Source organism: Physeter macrocephalus, chromosome 6 (assembly GCF_002837175.3).
Source record: "Physeter macrocephalus isolate SW-GA chromosome 6, ASM283717v5, whole genome shotgun sequence".
NCBI classification, from domain to species: Eukaryota; Metazoa; Chordata; class Mammalia; order Artiodactyla; family Physeteridae; genus Physeter; species Physeter macrocephalus.
The window spans coordinates 78,524,887-78,545,023 of NC_041219.1; the positions used below are offsets into that span (position 1 = coordinate 78,524,887).

At 39.5% G+C, this 20,137-nt stretch overlaps 1 protein-coding gene across 14 annotated transcripts in view; it reads left to right on the forward strand.

Annotated features, from left to right (window-relative positions):
• BICD1 (BICD cargo adaptor 1) overlaps positions 1-20,137 on the forward strand; it is a 238,519-nt gene that overhangs the window by 125,567 nt on the left and 92,815 nt on the right. For all 14 annotated transcript variants that reach the window (XR_003680299.2, XR_008617681.1, XM_055085551.1 and 11 more), the window contains exon 3: positions 17,271-17,423. Coding sequence is in view for 12 of the 14 variants with exons in the window: in XM_055085551.1 (XP_054941526.1) it covers positions 17,271-17,423 (153 nt within the window). In the remaining 2 variants the exon portion in view is untranslated. The remainder of the gene's footprint in view (positions 1-17,270; positions 17,424-20,137) is intronic.

The window sequence follows — 20,137 nt, forward strand, 5'->3', positions numbered from 1 at the left end:
GGGAGAGGCCACAGCAGTGAGAGGCCCGTGTACCGCAAAAAAAAAAAAAAAAAAAATAAAGAACAGTACTTGCATACCAGGATTCAATAAATGTTAAATATTATTAGCTCTAAACACGTCTCCCCAACTAAATTACAAACTCTTTGAGATAGAGAAAATATCCTATGCTTTTTATAATCTCAGAACCTATACAATTTTTGCATAGTATATTCATTAAATGAGTATTTGTTGAACTAATAAAAGGAATGAATAAGTGAATGGTTACCTGTTTATAATACCTTCTCGCCCAAAAATCAAATACATACAGAATCAGTAAAGTTCTAACATTTGTTTCAGTAAAAATGTATTCAGAGATTAAACAATTAAACAACTGTCAAAGAACTACAAATATAATTAAGAGAAGAAAAGAAAAGAAAATTACTACCAATTGTGAAATTTCTCACTGTATTTTAGCCCCTGGAAGGCAGGGGCCTTGTGCTATGTTTCTTTGTAATTCTAGAGTTGTGCATCATGTTTTGCTTCCTACCCAGGAAGAACACAAGGAAGCACTTATACAGATTTCTGGAGGTCTTTCTCTATGTAGATCACTCCTTTCCAGAATTCTACCCTGCAGCTTCCATCCATCTCAGCTTCCTGACCTCTGAACTCTTCACCTCAGCGGGGCCTCTGGGTTCTCTGGGTTCCCCCTTCCTGCACCTGCAGTCCAGGAATTGCCTCCAGGCAGAAAGTTGGGGTGTTCACAGTGCTCATCTCATCTGTTTCCCTTCTTCCAGAGATCAGTCTTACAGGCCTCTTAGTCAGTGTCTGAAAACAGCTGTTTCATATATTTTGTTCAGTTTTCAAATTGTTCACAATGAGAGGTTAAGTCTTTGTTGCTTTATCAGGGCTAAAAGTAGTTTTCAAGCAAGTGTCTTGGTTAAAAGAGAAAAAAAAAAGGTAACTATAAACTAAGACATTTAAGTTCATTCCGTTGGTTCTTTTGTTGATTAAGACTTACAGTGCCATTCTGCAGTTTTGAAGAGGTTCTGCTAGGCAAATTTTCAGTCTCGGTCAGCAGTTTGCTTCAGGGGTAGACCCTTGCATCTTCACTTCTGGCTGAAATGAATTAGAGTGGAGAAGAGAATTCTAAAGTACAAAGAATGTACACCGTTGCCTGCCCCGAGCACATATCTGATAGCTTGTTAGGCAGGATGGTGAGTAAGAATGTCATCTCTCTCCATTTATTTGTGCGTCCATTCTTATACGCTTAGTCTATTAGGATACTCTATTGCTTTTCACAAATTGGTTTAAACTTTTAGCAATGGTATATACAGATTTCCTCATCTAAGCACAGAGGCCATTTCTATTTAGGTTATTTCTGTGCAATCAATCATTTCCCCTCCAAGATCATAGCCCTATAGTTGTGTAATACATAAACAATCCATTTTAATAGAATGCTGTGGGGGATGGGGGGAGGGCAGATAAGAGTCATTTCATCAAAGAAGTGCATTATATCTACTGGAGGGTCTTCTTGTCTGAGAAACACTCCTGGAATTATGTTTTTCAAAAATTTCAAATTTTACTAAAATTGTCAGTTTTATAACAGATGATTTTGTTTTCAACATAATAATTGTCTATTGTGATAGCAACCGGACCACATTCTGAAAAATCATTTCCTTGTTAATTTTGACCTGACTCTTAAAAGCTCCTTTATGTAGCTGCCAGACAGCAGTTGAACCCCATCAATTAAAAGATATTTGGGGACCACCTATGGTCCAAAATCCAACATAATCACAGCTGGGATAGAAGAATGAACAAGAAGTTAATGAATAATACCTCAGTCACTTCAGGGAAATTAAGCCCTGCCCAGAGAACCCTGGCCCTGAGGCTTGAAATCTGTTATCTACTGACAGGACCCTCCAGTATCCCAGTATCTTCATGGTTCCATTGTGTCAGCACAAGAGTTGCTGGTGACAGAGACTGGCAGGTGTCAACTGTCTAAGGCATTCTGTCTGCTGGGTTGTTTAGTGTCTCTTCCAGGGTAGATGTTTTCTGATAAGTGTTAATATGCAGTACAAAGATCTCCATACTGCGTGACTACTACCATAAATCCATCCATATGCCTCTTGTCCAGACCTCCCTGTCCCCAATCTTCCAAACTTTCTTCTGGGCATATATATATATATATACACACACACACACGTATACATACATATATATATATACGCACATACATATACATATTCATATATGTGTGTGTGTCTATTGTAAGCAAGGCATGTAAGTTCAAGAGAGTAGAGATAGGCATAGTTTGTTGTTGTCATTTACTATATCCCTAGCACGTATAATAGTGTCTGGCACATAATGGGCACTCCATGAGTAGCTGTTGAATGAATAAATACTAAACACAAGTCTTTGTCAATATGTGTGAGAAGTATATTCCTAGTTAGAGGCTTGCCTTATCGTTTACTTTATTGTAAGTGATACTTGGAAGAATAGAAGTATTAAATTTTAATGTAGTTAAATGTATCAGTCTTTTTCTCTACAAGTAAGCCATCTTTGTTTCTTATTTGAGAGATTCTCTGCTGCAAGGTCATAAATATATTCTAAATTTTCTTCTAGCCCATCTTTCCCCTATGGATCTGCAGTGACATCTCTGTTGTTTATTAAGTTTCAATATAAATGTGAGTCTGTTTCTAGGCTCTTTATTTTACTCCATTGTTTGTTTGTCTGTCCTATTCATTTATTTGTAAGTGCTGGACAGTTGATGTCATTGAGTAGGTAATAGACCAACCTGCTATGAGCTTCTGTTTTCTGGATGAACTTCAGCTGTTGTAAATTGATTTTTTTAATCTGGACCAGTGGTTGTCAAACCTAGTGTGCATCACAATTGCTTGTTAAAACAGATCTCTGGGCCTTGCCTGGTGGCACAGTGGTTGAGAGTCCGCCTGCCGATGCAGGGGACACGGGTTCGAGTCCTGGTCCGGGAAGATCCCACATGCCGTGGAGCGGCTCGGCACGCGAGCCATGGCCGCTGAGCCTGCGCGTCCGGAGCCAGTGCTCCGCAACGCGAGAGGCCACAACAGTGAGAGGCCCGCAAAAAAAAAAAGCCTTCATAGAGGAAAGATTCTGGAAACAGTGTAACAGGCAGAGTAAAAGTTATAGCTTTGCCTTTGCCATGAGAGCTTTTACCTATGAAACTTAATAGGCAATGAATGTTCAAAATGTGCACACCTCTTGCTAATATTACATCATTATCTCCAGAATCAGTTCTGAGGAAATTTTGCAAGAAGTTATGTATTGAAAACAATAAAATAATTTATTTTTCAGAAATAGCATCCACTAACTTATTATACACTGGGGAAAATTTACTAAAGCATTTATATTTCTATTCATTCCTTATTTCATAAAGAGAAGGAAACTATAACGTAAAGAAGAGTTTACAATAATCTTGAATGGATGGATGGCTACATCCATTCAAGCAATAATTCACTTTAATAAGCCATTTTTATGGAAGCAGGGCTTAGTGGTTAAGAACATGTGTCCTAGATTGAACTCCTGACTCTGCACTTATTCTTGAACTTTGGGGAAATCATTATATAACCTACCCATGCCTCAGTTAGCCTAGCTGTAAAATGGGATTTTACAGGTCATAGAATTGTCATGTGGGTTAAAAGGTTAAAAGAGTTTTATATTTCTAAAATGCTTAGAATGGTCTTGGCACATTGTAAACATTATTTAAGTGCTTATTAAATGTATAAATTCTGGCTTGCAACTGAAGAATGCTATATGAGATACAGATTCTAATGATATGTATGTGTATCACTAGGCGTGATGTATGTGATATATATGTATATACATACTACATATACATCCACATATATAAGTAAAATAATTTTGTTATGATTAGTCCATTATATAATTGTGTTAACCATGTTCATTTTCATGTGGGAATAAGTTGACTCTATAGATAAAGTTTGAAAATAAGCAAGATGTAAAGGAACTCTGAAAGTATACATAAGCTACTAAGAACAGTGGGTTGGGGGTTGAGGGGTGGGACAAGTTGGGAGTGAGCTTTTTACTCACTGCATATATTTTTATAATATCTGGCTCTGAAATCAGTATCTCCTCATCTTTTTTTTAAATTTTTTATTTATTTATTTTTGGCTGTGCTGGGTCTTCGTAGCTGCATGGTCTTCCTCTAGCTGTGGCAAGTGGGGGATACTCTTCACTGCAGTACGTGGTCTTCTCATTGCATTGGCTTCTCTTGTTGCAGAGCATGTGCTCTAGGCACGCGGGCTTCAATAGCGGTGGCACGCAGGCTCAGTAGTTGTGGCGCACAGGCTTAGTTGCTCCGCGGCACGTGGGATCTTCCCGGACCAGGGCTCGAACCCGTGTCTCCTGGGGTTCGAGGAGGATTGGCAGGCGGATTCTTAACCACTGCGCCACCAGGGAAGCCCTCCTCATCTTAAATTATTCATCTGATGAGCTAGAAGCATGTCTACATGTTGACTGTTTTTTCAAAGAATCTTCAAATGGTTAATGATAAAGAACATTCTGAAGGATCTCCAACACTGTCCTACAAAAGCTTTTTCTGTTTGTTTTGTTTTTCTTGTTGTTTTGTTTTTGTTTTTGTTTTTTGGCCACACCATGTGGCATGCGGGATCTTAGTCCCCTGCAGTGGAAGCGCGGAGTCTTAACCACTGGACTGCAAGGAAGTCCCACAAAAGCTTTTAACTGACTTTTTAAAAACTACCTCTTAATGAGGATGTAGGATGGCTCATTACAATTTACAAAATGCTTTTAGAAATGTTTTCTCATTTACGACGACTCTGGAGTTGAGTAGGAAGCTATATTTCTGTTTTATTTTTAATTTTTATTTATTTATTTATTTATTTTTTGGCCACGCCATGCGGCTTGCGTGATCTTAGTTCCCTGACCAGAGATTGAACCCGTACCCACTGCAGCGGAGTCCTAACCACTGGACTGCCAGGGAACTCCCTATTTTTCTGTTTTCAGAGGTAAGAAAACTGAAAGTCCTGGAAATTTTTGGTGTAAGACAGCATTCGAATCCAGGTCCATGTTCAGAACTATTTTTACTCTTCCACCCACCTCTTTGTAAAATAGCTGCTTCTCTGAAGCTGTTATTTTGTATACTGTTCCATATATTGAAGACTTAATTTGAGTGACTATATTCACTAATAGTTTAAGCTTTCTTCTTTATTACCAATGTTTGGGCTAAACTTTGTTTCCTGGATAATAAAGGTGTTTTGTAGTAATAAAAATAAACAACCAAGTCAGACCAGCCAGATATCCTGTAAAAGTTTCAGAAACTATCTGGATGAATAACCAATCAGTCAGCCTCTACTATATGCACATACCTAAGGAATAAACAAAAATAGTGTCTCTAATGACCTTTAGTCCCTTAAGGGGTTAACTTGTATCTTCCAATCAAGTTATAAATTATATCAATACCCCCACTTTCTGTGCAGCCTTTTTTCCTCATGATACTTATCTCACATTTTGTCATTTTCAATCCCTTCTCCTTTCTCATCCCTCTAAATTTTTTCTTTATTTCAATGTTCACTTCCATTTAAAAAAAAAATCACTTTAAGTACATACCATTACTTCCATTTTTGATCACTTCTTTCCCTTTCATGGTGTTTCTTCTCATTAAACATCTTTATATAGTGTGTTCCCATGGTGATAGGCAGGAAAATTAATTATTATAATGAATGATTTTGAGACTATTGATGCTGTTTATCTGTTGGGTTAGGTCGTTCTTTTTTTTTTTTTTTTTTTTTTTTGTGGTATGCGGGCCTCCCTCTGCTGTGGCCTCTCCCGTTGCGGAGGACAGGCTCCGGACGCGCAGGCTCAGCGGCCATGGCTCACGGGCCCAGCCGCTCCGCGGCATGTGGGATCCTCCCAGACCGGGGCGCGAACCCGGTTCCCCTGCATCGGCAGGCGGACGCGCAACCGCTGCGCCACCAGGGAAGCCCTAGATCGTTCTTTACAGCAAGGTCACAATAAAGTCTGTGAAGCTGCGGTGAAAGGATATTTGCTAGAGATCGAACTATTTCTGGAATATTTGTCAACTCAGATGTTTATTGCACAATCTAGATTTCAAATCTATTTAATGTATTATCTAAATTTCCCTTTTCCATTTAATAAATTATTATAGTAATTGTGTAATCAGGGCAGCATGGATATTCATAATTATAAGGAGATACTATCAGTAAAGAAAAATTGTCCTGCCATCTTTAAATTTAAAAAAGAAATTTTAAAAAGAAAAATCAAGCAAGTAAGCAAGGGGTAACTAGACTATTTTGGGAAATGATCATGGTTTCCTGACTTCAAGTTTGATTATGGAAAGAAGAAAAGATTCCAGTATTTTATATCTGCAAAAGCTCATTCCAGAACAAATCAGTATATTCAGGTTACAATACTCAGGTCACAAAGCCACACTTTCACTGATTAAAAAATAATTTCTAGTCCATTGAGTGAACTTTAAACGATCATACTACTTTGTGAAACATAATAACTCAATTACTGGATCTGATATATGCTAGATACTGCCAGCACAATTTGCTTATTATCATGTGAAATACATTCATGCTGCAGCAAAACTGTCTATAGACTTTGCAAGACAAAGATATTTTATCAGCAGTAACCAAACTATTAAAAATCTTACACATAGTCTCAAAAGACCACATACATGATTCCATTTATACGAAATGGACATGGATTTTTTTTTTTTTCCCTGTGTCGAGCAGCTTGTGGGATCTGAGTTCCCTGACCAGAGATCGAACCTGTGCCCTCGGCAGTGAAAGCGCAGAGTCCTAACCACTGGACCACCAGGGAATTCCCTGTAATTTATTTTTGAGGTGATGAAAATGTTCTAAAATTGATTGTGGTGATGGTCACAACTCTGTGACTATATTAAAAATTATTGAATTGTATGCTTTAAATGAGTGAATTTTAGGTATATGAATTATATCGTAATAAAGTTGATACCAAAAAAAATTTTTACACAAAATGTTTTCTGTAAAACACATGTTCCACCCAACTAAGATGCAACGTAAATGTTTATTAAGCTATTTTTTTACTTAGAATAAATCTGTATTATTTTAATGTCCTTTTTATGCAAGTAAAAGAAGGAAAAAATGATAAATAAGGGTATAAGAAAATCAGTCATATGTTATTTATTTTGTGCCATTTGTTTCAAATGTTTACAATAGAAGGGCGGATTTTATGTTGCTGTCAAGATTTTGCTTATGAGAAATGTTTGAAATGAGGCATTGAAATGTGAACTGCTTGTGAAATGTCTGGTCCTTGATTTCTAATGGAGGCTGATAACCCATGGGAAAGGTGCTGATATTGCTTCAAATTCAGTCAAGGATAGTTAACCCTTCATGGTGCCGCTTTCTTCAGAACAAGATTTGCAGATACCTTCAAAGTGAGAATTATGGAGTCTTGCTTTCGTTATGGCTTTATTACTCTTGTATAGTCATTGCCAGTCAGGACCTGATCATCTTATTTCACCCATTTTTATATCTATTCACTCCTTTGCTGTTAATTTTATGTCATTATTTAAATCTGATGATCCATTCAGCCCTCAGCAGTTGGAAAGGATCTGGAGTTGTGCTATAAAGAGCTTGGTGGTTTACCCCAGTCAGCTGTACAGATACTATCATTTTCTACTGTCTCAGAGTAACATTTTCCAATGACTTGGCCTGTGGATTGATCAAAATGCTCCTTTTTTTTTTTTTTTTTTTTTTTTTGTGGTATGCGGGCCTCCCTCTGTTGTGGCCTCTCCCGTTGCGGAGCACAGGCTCCGGACGCGCAGGCTCAGCGGCCGTGGCTCACGGGCCCAGCCGCTCCGCGGCATGTGGGATCCTCCCAGACCGGGGCGTGAACCCGGTTCCCCTGCATCGGCAGGGGGACGCGCAACCACTGTGCCACCAGGGAAGCCCCAAAATGCTCCTTTTAAAAGGCAGAGATCTTGTAGTCAAAAAAATTTAGCAAATGCTGCATACCACGTCTTACTCTTACAAAGTCTCAATACATGCTAGCATATTAAGGGCTCTGAGAAGTCCAGCAGAAAAACATACATGTGTAACTTTAACTTATATTTCCTAAACTTAAGTTTGAGCAACTCCCAGTAACCCTGTACAGAACTAGGCTAATGCAGAGCTCACTATGGGCAATGCTGTCCTGAAGTGGTAATCCTCTCTTCCTTTATTACTCTTTCCCAGCCATGGCCAATCTCTTTTTATCCTTTTTCTCACTGAGCATGTTTGTTTTAAGCCACATTTCAAACTCACTTTGATTGTCTTAGCTATTTCCCAGTTATTAAGTCTGGATTGCACTTGGAGATGCTGCCTGTATGGTGCTCTGGATACCTCATTTTCTTCATCGATAGCTCTCCTGAGGACTGTGAAACCCACATGACTGCCTGATAGAGCAATTGGCCTTCCTTTATTGTGATTTCGGAGGAAGATCCAAGTGTCCATCAGCTTATTATTGGCTGATAGCATGGAGACATCACAGTGTTGATATCCCTCATTAATTGTACCCATTCTTAAGAGAGAGTATAACAAGTCATGTCAGTCCTATAGTATATATCTATGTCTGTAGGAGATGTTTATCGAACCCTCTTCTTGGTACAAATTTCTACAGAGACGGGATAAAGTGTAAATATGCATGGATGTGTGTCACCAAAAGGGTTTTTAAACAGTGGAGAATTTTACCTGGGGCCTGCTTTGCAGGTGTGCTTTTTTTTTTTTTTTTTCCCCAATCTAGGAACATATGTGAAATGTACAAATACACCTGTACTTCTTTGGCTATACCCAGCTAACCTCATCCTTCAGAGACTTCCCAGCTTTCCTCACATTACCACCAGTCCAACTCAGGCTGGAAGTGATGAGTCTGAGCTGTGGGATAAAACTACCGTGAGTGACGGGCTCCCCTGGATTCTGGGGTGCTGTGGGGATGAATACTGATGACTAGTGAAGGACATCTGTTCCTTCTGACATCTAGTGAAGGAAAAATAGCCAACGTACAGCAAACAAACAAATAAATCAAATAGTGATAAACACTTTTCAGACCATTAAAACAGGGTCATGTGAGTGTGACTGGGCAGCTCCTTTAGACTCAGTGGTCAGGGAAAGCTTCCTGTGGAGATGACACTTAAGTGGAGATCCTAATGAAGAGACAGACAATGTGAACAAGGAGAAGGAAATCCAAGCAGAAGAGACAGCTGGTGCAAGAACTCTAAAGCAGGACCCAGCTTGAGATGTTTCAAGAACCAGAAGTTCGGGGATCGGGGGCATGATGTGTCCTTGGGAGAAAGATGCAGGATGAGCACTTTATGTGAGGCAAGAGTCAGGTCCCATAGGGTTCTGTTAGCCCTGGTGGGGATTCGAGGATCATCAGCATATCGGTGGTATATTTAAAGCTAGAGGCCTGGATGAGGTTGCCTTTGGAGAGTAGCCAGAAAAGGGAGGGGCTTAGTATAGATTTGGAACACTTGACAGTAGAGGTTGAGCTGAGGAGGAGGGGAGCAAGTCAGAAGGGACTGCAGAGAAGCAGCCAGTGAGGTTAGAGTTTAGATGTCTGGAAAGCCAATAGAAGGAAAAAGAGTTTCAAAAAGGAGGGAGTGGTAAACGCTGTTGAAGACGTGGGGTAAGAGGATGGGACTTCCCTGGTGGTCCAGTGGCTGAGACTCCAAGCTCTCAATGCAGGGGGCCCGGGTTCGATCCCTGGTCAGGGAACCAGATCGCACATGCATGCCGCAACTGAAAGATCCCGCATGCTGCAATGAAGATCCCGCGTGCCGCAACTAAGACCTGGCACGGCCAAATATATAAATAAATATTTTTTTTTAAAAAAAGAAGTGAGGTAAGAGGAAAACACAGGTGTGGCCACCAAATCCAGTGGCAACAACGCAAGTCATTGATGACTTTGACAAGGGCAGGTTCAGTGTTTATTGGAATGGATTGAGAAAGGGCGATCATGACTGTAGAAACAAATATGGATGTAAAGGTCAAGTTTTGGTTTTTTGTTTTTTTTTTTTTCAAGTTTTGTTTTAGGACTGGATTTACTATCTTTTTTTTTTTTTTTTTTTTTTTTTTTTGCGGTGCGCAGGCCTCTCACTTTTTGTGGCCTCTCCCGTTGCGGAGCACAGGCTCCGGACGCGCAGGCTCAGCAGCCATGGCTCACGGGCCCAGCCGCTCCGCAGCACGTGGGATCCTCCCGGACCGGGGCACGAACCCGTGACCCCTTCATCGGCAGGCAGACTCTCAACCACTGCGCCACTAGGGAAGCCTTGGATTTACTATCTTTAAACTGTAGAAAGTATTGATGGATTAGAAGAAAGTAACAGGAATGGGAATAGGAGCCATACCTCCTTCTGCTCCACCCCAACCCCAAGTAAATATGAGGCAAGATTCTCAGGGAGAGAAGAGACTGAGTGTATGAAGAGAGAAGTAGGAAACTTACTACACTGTGGATATACGGTATGATCACTAGACGGTGCCAAAGGCCTGTTTGAGATTCAGGACTTCACCACTCATATTAGGCACCATTCTGATCCACATAACACCTGGAGGTTATTCCCCTGACAGGAAAAGAAACAGGCATGGAGAATTAGTAACCTTGGCCAGAGTTACTAAGTGTTAGAGTAGGGGGTTTCAATCCAGGGAAGTTTGGTTCCGAGTCTGGACTCTTCACCACTACATTCCACTACCTCTTTGTGAGTTGTCATTGAAACCATGTGGCGTGGATTTGTATTTTCTCCAGTTCTGTTTTGCTTTGGGCATAACAAGGCAGAAAGTTAGGCTCTATGATGTGTTTGCAAGACAGTAAGAATGTGATGATAGTATTGGGTTGGCCAAAAAGTTAGTTTGGGTTCTCCATAAGATATTACAGAAAACCTGAACACACTTTTTGGCCAACCCAGTAGAATCAAACCTGGGTAAGGAGGGAAGTGAAAACCCAGGGTTGCAGATAATGAGAAAGTTGGAGATCGAAGGATAGCAGACCTTGATGAGGTGGAAGAATGGCTGGGTTGGGAGAACTGGAGATGATTTGGAAGAATAGGATGTAAGTTATTGGTAATGTGGGTTAGAGAGTAGATCACCTGAGTTGAGGACGCTGAGGACCGGAGAGGTCAGGCAAGAACTATGGTCCACTCCTCTCACCAGCAAGAGAAGAGTTAATCTTTGGCCAAAAGAAGGAAAATAACGATTATGGTCTTAAAGTGCCAGAACTGGCCAGCAGTGGCAACTCTCTAGGAGAGAAGTGAGAAAGTCAGTACTGCATACCCCATCCTTTCCCTTCTCCATCTGTCTTCCTTCACTCCACTCACAGATCCAGAAATTCCTGGTTTGACTATCCAAATTAACACTACCTGTAATTATTAATAAGACACATCTTTTGGTTTTTTTTTTTTTTTTTTTTTTTTTTGGTACGCAGGCCTCTCACTGTTGTGGCCTCTCCCGTTGCGGAGCACAGGCTCCGGACGCACAGGCTCAGAGGCCATGGCTCACGGGCCTAGCCACTCCTCGGCATGTGGGATCTTCCCGGACCGGGGCACGAACCCATGTCCCCTGCATCGGCAGGCGGATTCTCAACCACTGCGCCACCAGGGAAGCCCAAGACACATCTTTAACTCTCACATTTTTATTGTAAAATTTCTTCCTTTCTTACAACTCCATTTTGATACTTTTATCCTTATTAGGCCATTGTTTTTTGCTCTTTTTTTTTTTTCATTTATTATTACATCAATCAGTGACTAAGTCCTGTTCATCCTGAGATGTCCCTCAAAATTCCTCATCCTTTTCCTCAAGTTAGGGGGCTGCTTAGCTTGTTCTCTGTCCACCCTTCCAACTCTCAGAGTGACTTTTCAAAACATAGGTCTGATTACATGGCTACTTTGTTTAAAAGACTTTGATGGTTCCCAAATTCCTTTTTTAATGTAGAATTTCCTGCAAAATCTATCTCAAGTTACTTTGCTCCAGCCACACCCAACTACGCTATTTCCTAAACCACAGCCTGGTTAAGAACTTGAAAGCTTCCAAGCACTGTAAATATTTTGGTTTCTCCTACTACCTCATAGGTTAACCACACTAGACTGTAATTTAACATTTTATTTTATGAAATAACACCAAATGTAGACATAAGCTGAAAATAATTGGCTATTTTCTAGATTTTTCTGAATTTCTCTCTTCTCTTTCTCTCTCTCTCAGTGCTCCAGCTTCACTGGTGCCCTAAGGAGATGCTCGGTCTGGCTATTGGCTATTTTAGCATTGCCCTCAAACAAATAGGACTCTCCTTTTGTTCAAAAGTTTACCTCTGGCTGGAAAGTCCATCCACCTCTTTACCCATTTAGTCAACTCTACTTGTCCTTCAAGGTTCTACTCAAATGTTACTTACTTCATAAAGCTTTTCCTGACTCACCCAGGAGTAATTAGCAATAGTAATAATTACTCAGCCTTTAGGTGTGAACCTCTCTCTGTAAGAGCATGTGTTCCACTGTATTACGGAAATTATCTGTGTGTCTGGCATCTCTGCTCATTTCCTCATGTTATATCATTAAATTCTCACAATTACCATATAATGTTAAGTATTAGGATCCCCATTTTACAGATGAGTAAGCTGTGGGCAGGGACCTGTCACCCAGCTCACACAAGTTATTAGTAAGATCTAACATGACAGTGAATATAATTAAGTTATAAAAGGCTAAGAGCTGTATAACTGGAAACTACTATATTGTTTTTTATACTTTAGTCTTTGTGTGGTAATAAGTGCTTATATTTTCTTACTTCTGGCCAATAGTAGATGGAATTTATTATTCCCACATAAAGAAATCCTCTTAATGTTTTTAAAAAATATTTATTTATTTGGCTTTGCCGGGTCTTAGTTGCAGCATGTGGAATCTTCGTTGTGGCATGCGGGATCTAGTTCCCTGGTCAAGGGGTCGAACCCGGGACCCCTGAATTGGGAGCGTGGAGTCTTAACCACTGGACCACCAGGGAAGTCGTCTCTTAATGTTAATTAAAATAAAACTCTCAGAATGCTGCTATACTCAAGTGCAATGCAGACTGTGAGGATAGTCTACCCCAAACATTTCAGGGAATCCTCTGTCCTCTGAGGAGAAGCTGGGGCTCAGGTCTCTGGAGGCGAAAGGCTAGAGTATCTCCTGGTTGTGCCATTTTCTCCCCTTTCTCTCATGCTTTATTTTTCTCACTCTCATTATTCTTGATGGGGGTTTTTAATAGAGCTCAGCGCCATCTTATCCCAGAAAGAAAAAAACTGTCAGAGATAAATGTATGATGAGTATGCAAAAAACAAAAATAGAAATTTAAAAAATTTATTATGGAAGCAAAGAACACTGCCCATAAAATTTAATCTTTGGCAGTTCAAAAAAAACCATGGGTTTCGGACTTCCTTGATGGCACAGTGGTTAAGAATCCGCCTGCCGATTCAGGGAACACAGGTTCGAGTCCTGGTCTAGGAAGATCCCACATGCCACGGAGCAACTAAGCCCGTGCGCCACAACTACTGAGCCTGCGCTCTAGAGCCCGCGAGCCACAACTACTGAGCCCACATGCCACAGCTACTGAAGCCCGCACGCCTGGAGCCCGTGCTCCGCAACAAGAGAAGCCACCGCAATGAGAAGCCTGCGCGCTGCAATGAAGAGCAGCCCCCGCTTGCTGCAACTAGAGAAAGCCCACGCGCAGCAACGAGGACCCAACGCAGCCAAAAATATAAATAAATAAATAAAATTTTAAAAAATGCTTTAGAAAAAAGGGGGTTTCTAACAAAATTAATGAGACCAGTTTTCTTCCCCTGGGTCTTATGTCTGTTTTATTGCTAGAGAGTCTTTCAACTTAACCTGTCTCCACACCAAGCTCTTCCTTTTCCTTAATTAACATCAGCAGTTTTCATTAGCTATTTTATGATTTATCTGTTGGTGATCCTCATTAACTTTGCCATGGTCTTAAATTTGTCCTGACATTTACTATCTTACCATATAAGGTTTTATGATTAATTCTGAGCGTATACGAGCTAGTTATGTAGTCATTAACATTTTTTACATTGTATAGATTCACATTTTACAGAATCTCTTATATCTTAACGTTTTTGTTTATAATTTTATATAAATGACTGGCATCCAGTTTATTAGCTTCCTCATATGTTCATGCATATAAACAAGGAAAACTAAATAACTGTACAGTTAATGGTACACCTTTAAGAAACAGAAAAATATTATATTAAGATATCCTGTTTCTGCAAAATAAAAGAACTTAATGAAATATTGTAATTTGGCTTTGTAACCAGACTCTACTATTTTTCATTGTACGCTTATTGAACACATATGCAAAATATTGTCCAAGGTGCAGGGAATGAAGTAATGTTTCTGCCTCTAAGTAGCTTGACAGTATATTGAAGAACTGTAATAAGTCCAGTCATTTCACAGATTTAGGTATGTTTATTTCAAAATGTGTTGTTCTCCCTTTGTTCCTCACTCTAACAATGCAGACAAAAAGCCATAATCCCTACAATAAATTTTTACAATGATTTTTTTTAGATTTTGTTTAGCCATTTGTATAACTGTTTTGTTATTCATTCCATGGTTATAAGGGCCTAAAATATGACAGGTATTAGGGACCCATAGGCAAACACTACAGTAAAGGTTCATTATATTCAGGTGGAAAAGGAAATTTAATACATGTAAAAGGTAAATAAATTACTAATTTCAAGTAATGTTTAGTGCTATTCTTTCAACAGTTGTTTTCTGAGTATCTACTCTATGCTAAAATTCTGATCTATGAAGGAAATCATATAGGATGATGGGAGACTGAAGGGCAGGGGTTGGGGAGCTGTCTTATATTAGCTGTTCAGAGAAGGCCTCTCTGAGATGACATTTGAACTGAGACCTAAATGACAAATAGAAGCAGAAGAGTTTCCTAACTTGGGTCCTGGGAGTCTGTGGATAGAATTCAGGAGGCCTGTAATCTTGGAGGGAAAAATAATTACATCTCTATTTTCTCTAAACTCAGACTAAAAATGTAGCATTTTCTTCCATTTGAATGTAGGCCACAAACCTCAGTAACATTAGCAGCACCTGTTACTTTGTGATCAGTATTTTCATATCACATCGAAGTTCTTGCAGGATCTTGAAATATCATCATTTCTTTGAAATTATGGTATTTCTTAGATCTGCCACTAGATCTGAGTATACATTCTGCTAATAAAGAAGCACATGTGTTACTGTATCAGTTACATGTTACTGTGTAGCAAATCACCCCAAATTTAAGGGCTTAAAATAATACCCCATGATTCTATGGGTCAACTATTTGAGCTCTACTCAGCTGGGCAGTTCTTACAAACTAACGTGGGGTCACTCATGTGGCAGCCATCATCTGGCCGCTCAACTGAGCCAAAGAGTTCAAGATGTTTCACTCCCCTGCCTGGCAGCTGGTGCTCACTATGGGCTGGGCCACGTGCTCCAGCAGGCTAGCCTGGGCTTCTCCAAGAGAGAAAGAACAAGAGCTACAAGGCCTCTTATTTACTCATTTATTTGGCTGTGCCATGTCTTAGTTGTGGCACGTGGGATCTTTTAGTTGCGGCATGCAGGATCTAGTTCCCTGACCAGGGATCAAACCCAGGCCCTCTGCATTGGGAGTGCGGAGTCTTAACCACTGGACCACCAGGGAGGTCCCTACGAGGGCTTCCTAAAGGAGGGCCTTTAGCCTTCCAAGCTAAAGCTTCCACTGCATTTTGTGGGTCAAAGCAAGTCAGAGAGGCCAGTTCAGGGTTGACTTCAGACTCCACCGCGTGTGGCCACAGGGAAATGTGATTAATTGGGGGCCACTACCATAATAATCTACCTGATTATCATATCATAATTTTGTAAGATATTATATTAACTTAATTTGAGCATAATCAGTGTCCTTTGTAATCTTGTCTTTTACACCGGAAGGGAGGAAAATTTCCTTCTACCCTCTTGGGTTCTGTGACTGGGATAAAGAATTAAACTGACATAAAACAGATTAATAAGAAAAAAGCATACAAATTTAATTTTTTTACAAGTACATGGGAGTCTTCAAAAGGAAAATGAAGACCAGAAGTCATTAGGCCCCAATGCTTGTATACCTTTTTACACAAAGAAGGATAAATTGTGGGTATGTGACAAGACAAAGGAGTGTGGGCTAGGGGCAGTATATCATGGAACAGTGACTAGGAACTAAATGGGGGAAACTAATGGCAGATCATTTTAGTAGGTGTGTTTGTACAGGTCCATTTCATCATCGATTCCGTCTCTGGTGATAAGAACGTTCTCTTCCTGGTATAGGAAGGGCACTTTTCTCAGGGGAAATTTCATGTCCTGCTTTTAGGTAGAAAGGGGGAGGGCAGAGAGCCCTTCCTGCATCTGCTGTTTTCAAGTGCCTTCAGCTCAAAATAATCAATATACCAAAGTGGCATATGTTGGCATGGGAGGTTCTGAACTCTTTCAGTGCCCTTTAAAATATCATTCTGAGAAGAGCTCCATCGGCTTCACCACGTTGTCAGAGAGGGTCACGGCGCAGATGAGGCTAAGAACCCTTGATCTGGAGACAGGGAGTCGGGGAGGGGGAGTGAAAAAGCCTGAAGGCAGGAATGAGCGGCCAAGTCCAATGTGGTAGGGGTCAGAAGGAAGCTTCTGTGGCTGAAGCCAGGTGACTGAGGCCAGACAAGCCAGGATTAGACCACGTGGCTTAGTTGGAAGATTTTGAAACTTGCAGAGGGGCCCCCCCGGAGTTTGGAAAGTTGGTATTGTATGCATACTAATCTATAACTTTCTTTTATATTTCATAATGTATTGTGGCTCTCTTTGCATTTTAGTGCTTAAAGCTCCTCCTCATTCCTTTCTTCTCATTCTTTTAAATAATTTTATAATGCTTCACTAAAGGATGCATAATAATTTATTTCATTTTTCCCCCATTAGCAAACATTTAGACTGTTTCCAATTCTTTGTGTAAATATACATGAATTTATTTTTCTTTTTTATTTACCTCTAAGAAAATATGCTTAAGAATGATTTTTAGTTGTAGAATTGCTGGGTCATGTGTATGTGCTTTTAAAGTTTAACAGATATCATTAAATTCTTATTCAAAAAAAGGTGGTACCGATTTACACTCCATGAGATGTTTTTATTATTATTTTTAACTACCAAGACTTCATCTACACTTCATAAAATATAGAATAAGAAAGTTTTGTATTTACTGTTTATTCTCTTGTTTCAGAACAATGAGATGGTGGAGCTACAAAGAATACGGATGAAGGATGAAATCCGAGAATACAAATTCCGAGAGGCCCGCCTCCTTCAGGACTATACTGAACTAGAAGAGGAAAACATCACGCTGCAGAAACTGGTGTCCACATTAAAGCAGAACCAGGTGAGGTTTAAGAAGATTTTTGGTTACACTCCAGATAGATCTACACCTTCTGACCATTAAGGTTAAATCTTCTCTTTATTTATCAGAAAAGAAACTGTCGAAATTTGCCTCAAACTCCCAACATTAATTATGTGCTGAAATTTCCCAACCCTCTTATTTCAGCTAAATTTAAAAGGCAAACCTAGAAGTAGTGTAATTACCAAAAAGCTTTATTGGATAAGAAAAATCTTACTTTATACTTTAGCTCTATGTTAATTTATTTCTGGAGTAAGTTAAATGTATTATAATCAGTTTAACCGGCTGACTTCTCATTAAAGCCTGGGTTTGTAAGCTTGTTTTGTAATACAAGCTTAAGGTTTCCCTGCAATCTCTATCAATCTCTCTCTCTCTCTCTCTCTCTCTCTCTCTGTAAACTGCTTTCAAATCATACAGGGAAGGGGATTATGAAATATAAATCAGTACGAACAACATTATAAGAGAAAAAAAGGCCTTATTTCTTTATTCTGCTGTAAGCTGACTAAAAGGATTGCATGTGTACATTTAAATAATTTTGTGGGGAATGAGACTTAGAGAGCTTAATTGCTGAATTTTCCTGATCAGTTTGCATTGTGGTTTGTTACAGTTATTAGTAATAGCATTCTTGAATCTGTACTTTTGGTAGAATTTATTTATGAATAAAATTCATAGGTAGTTAAGCAAAGGTGGACTGGATTTCAAGGTCTTTTCAAAGGTGATTCCTCAACCACAACACTATTCTGGTCTCAACACTGTTATAACCTCTCAGATCAGGTCATCAGACTGTGCCAGGCACTGTGCTAGGCTACAGAGGTACCAGAATCCAGAGGGTACGATTCTTGTCCTCCGTCAGCTTAGAGGGCAGCCCAGTTGTATGCTTCCACTTCTCTCCCTTCCCAAGTCGGTATCTCCTTCCAGAACTGTTTCAGTCAGCCCTTCATATCTATGGGCTCTGTGTTTGTAGTTTCAACCAACCACAGACTGAAAATATTCTAAAAAAAGAAAAGAAATTCCAGAAAATTCCAAAAAACAAAACTTGAATTTGCCTCTCACACTGGCAGGTACATAGCATTTACATTGTATTAGGTATTATAAGTAATCTAGAGATGATTTAAAGATGAGCCAGTGTGCGTGGTTATATGCAAAGGCTATGACCACTTTATCTAAGGATTTTGAGCATCCACAGATTTTGGTGTCTGCGGGGGGCTCCTGGAACCAATACCCCACAGAGACTGAGGGATGACTGTGTGGTTTTGATAGATATAAAGATGAAAAGGGGAAAGGAAAAATCCAGAAGAAAATTGACACAATTGAAATTTTATTTCTGATCATTGCCACTTTTATTTCTGATCATTGCAAAATGTCTACTAAGGAGTGCAGGGGGTGGTTCCAGACCATTAAAAAAGGGTTATCTGGATATCCCATGTGTTTTTATCTCATTCCTTTCCCTTTAAGCACTGAATCACTGTGTGTGCTAGGGCTGGCAGTACCATGAGACCCCAGGTCTTGGTTTGTCTGGAGACAATGAGCTCACAGTGGGGAAAATTAGATTTTTAACAAATATATGTTTCTTAGAAATAAGGGTATTTTTTGTTGTTTAGTTTTTTTGGTCGTTGGTGAAGAATGTAGAAGACTTGAAGCAAGTTTATGTGATGTGCAAATATTTAAAGCGGTCATTTCTCCCGATTCCTACAGGTCCTCATTGCCCTCTGCACAGGCAGGGGTGCGGAGAGCATCCATCTACACTGTAGGGTTTCCCATCACTGCATGTGGTAGACTGATTTACTCAGGAGGTTACTTTAGGCCAGTATTAAGTATTCTTGAAAGACTGCCAAGGTATCCTGTGAGTATACATTAGCCCAGATGCCATTTCTGTGGGAATTTGTACTACTAGTCTGGCTGATTACTATTTACCGTTTACCCATACCCTCCCACCAGTAATTGAAACATGGAAATCAAATGCTTAACTCAGAAGTTTGAAAAAATGAACAAAAATGTATACATCTTTTAAATTTTATTTTCTAGATGTAATATGGTAATTTTCCCAATTAAGTGTCTAATTAATTAATTTGAAATCATTTTCCTTACAAAGGGCCATTCTGGTTTATTTCCTAACAAATGGGTGCACTGTAGTGTCACAAGTCTCTCCCAATTAAGGAAATGCTGGGGTTTGTTTTTTGTTTTTGATTTTTTCTTACTATTGGCCTTTATTTACAGGATTTAGCATATATCATAAACTCTTTCTAATTAATGAAGTATTAAATATAATACTTTACGTATAAATACCACAGATTTTTTTTCAAAGACATGATGATGGCTGGCTTTCAGTCTCAAAATTGGTCTGAATGTTACTTTGTACTGAAGCTTCCTATACAAAGTATACTCTTCCAGCCTGGTTTGAGGTTTCTCTAAATAGGAAAGCTACTAGAATTGTAAAATGTTTAGTTCAAAGAACTAGAAGATGCTCTTCTTCTGAAGTTCCATTTTCCTGATAAATGTTGATTATTTTCTAAATAATTGGTTAAATAGCACTTCTTACTCCATAGGTAGCTTCTATATATTAGTTTGTTTCCATCTCTCTTCACTACAATACAAACACCTAAAACAGGGGCTGGCCCATTGTAGGCATTAAGTATTAATAAATACTTGTTGAAATAACGAATACACTTTTTTTCTTTATCTTACATCCACAATTCAAC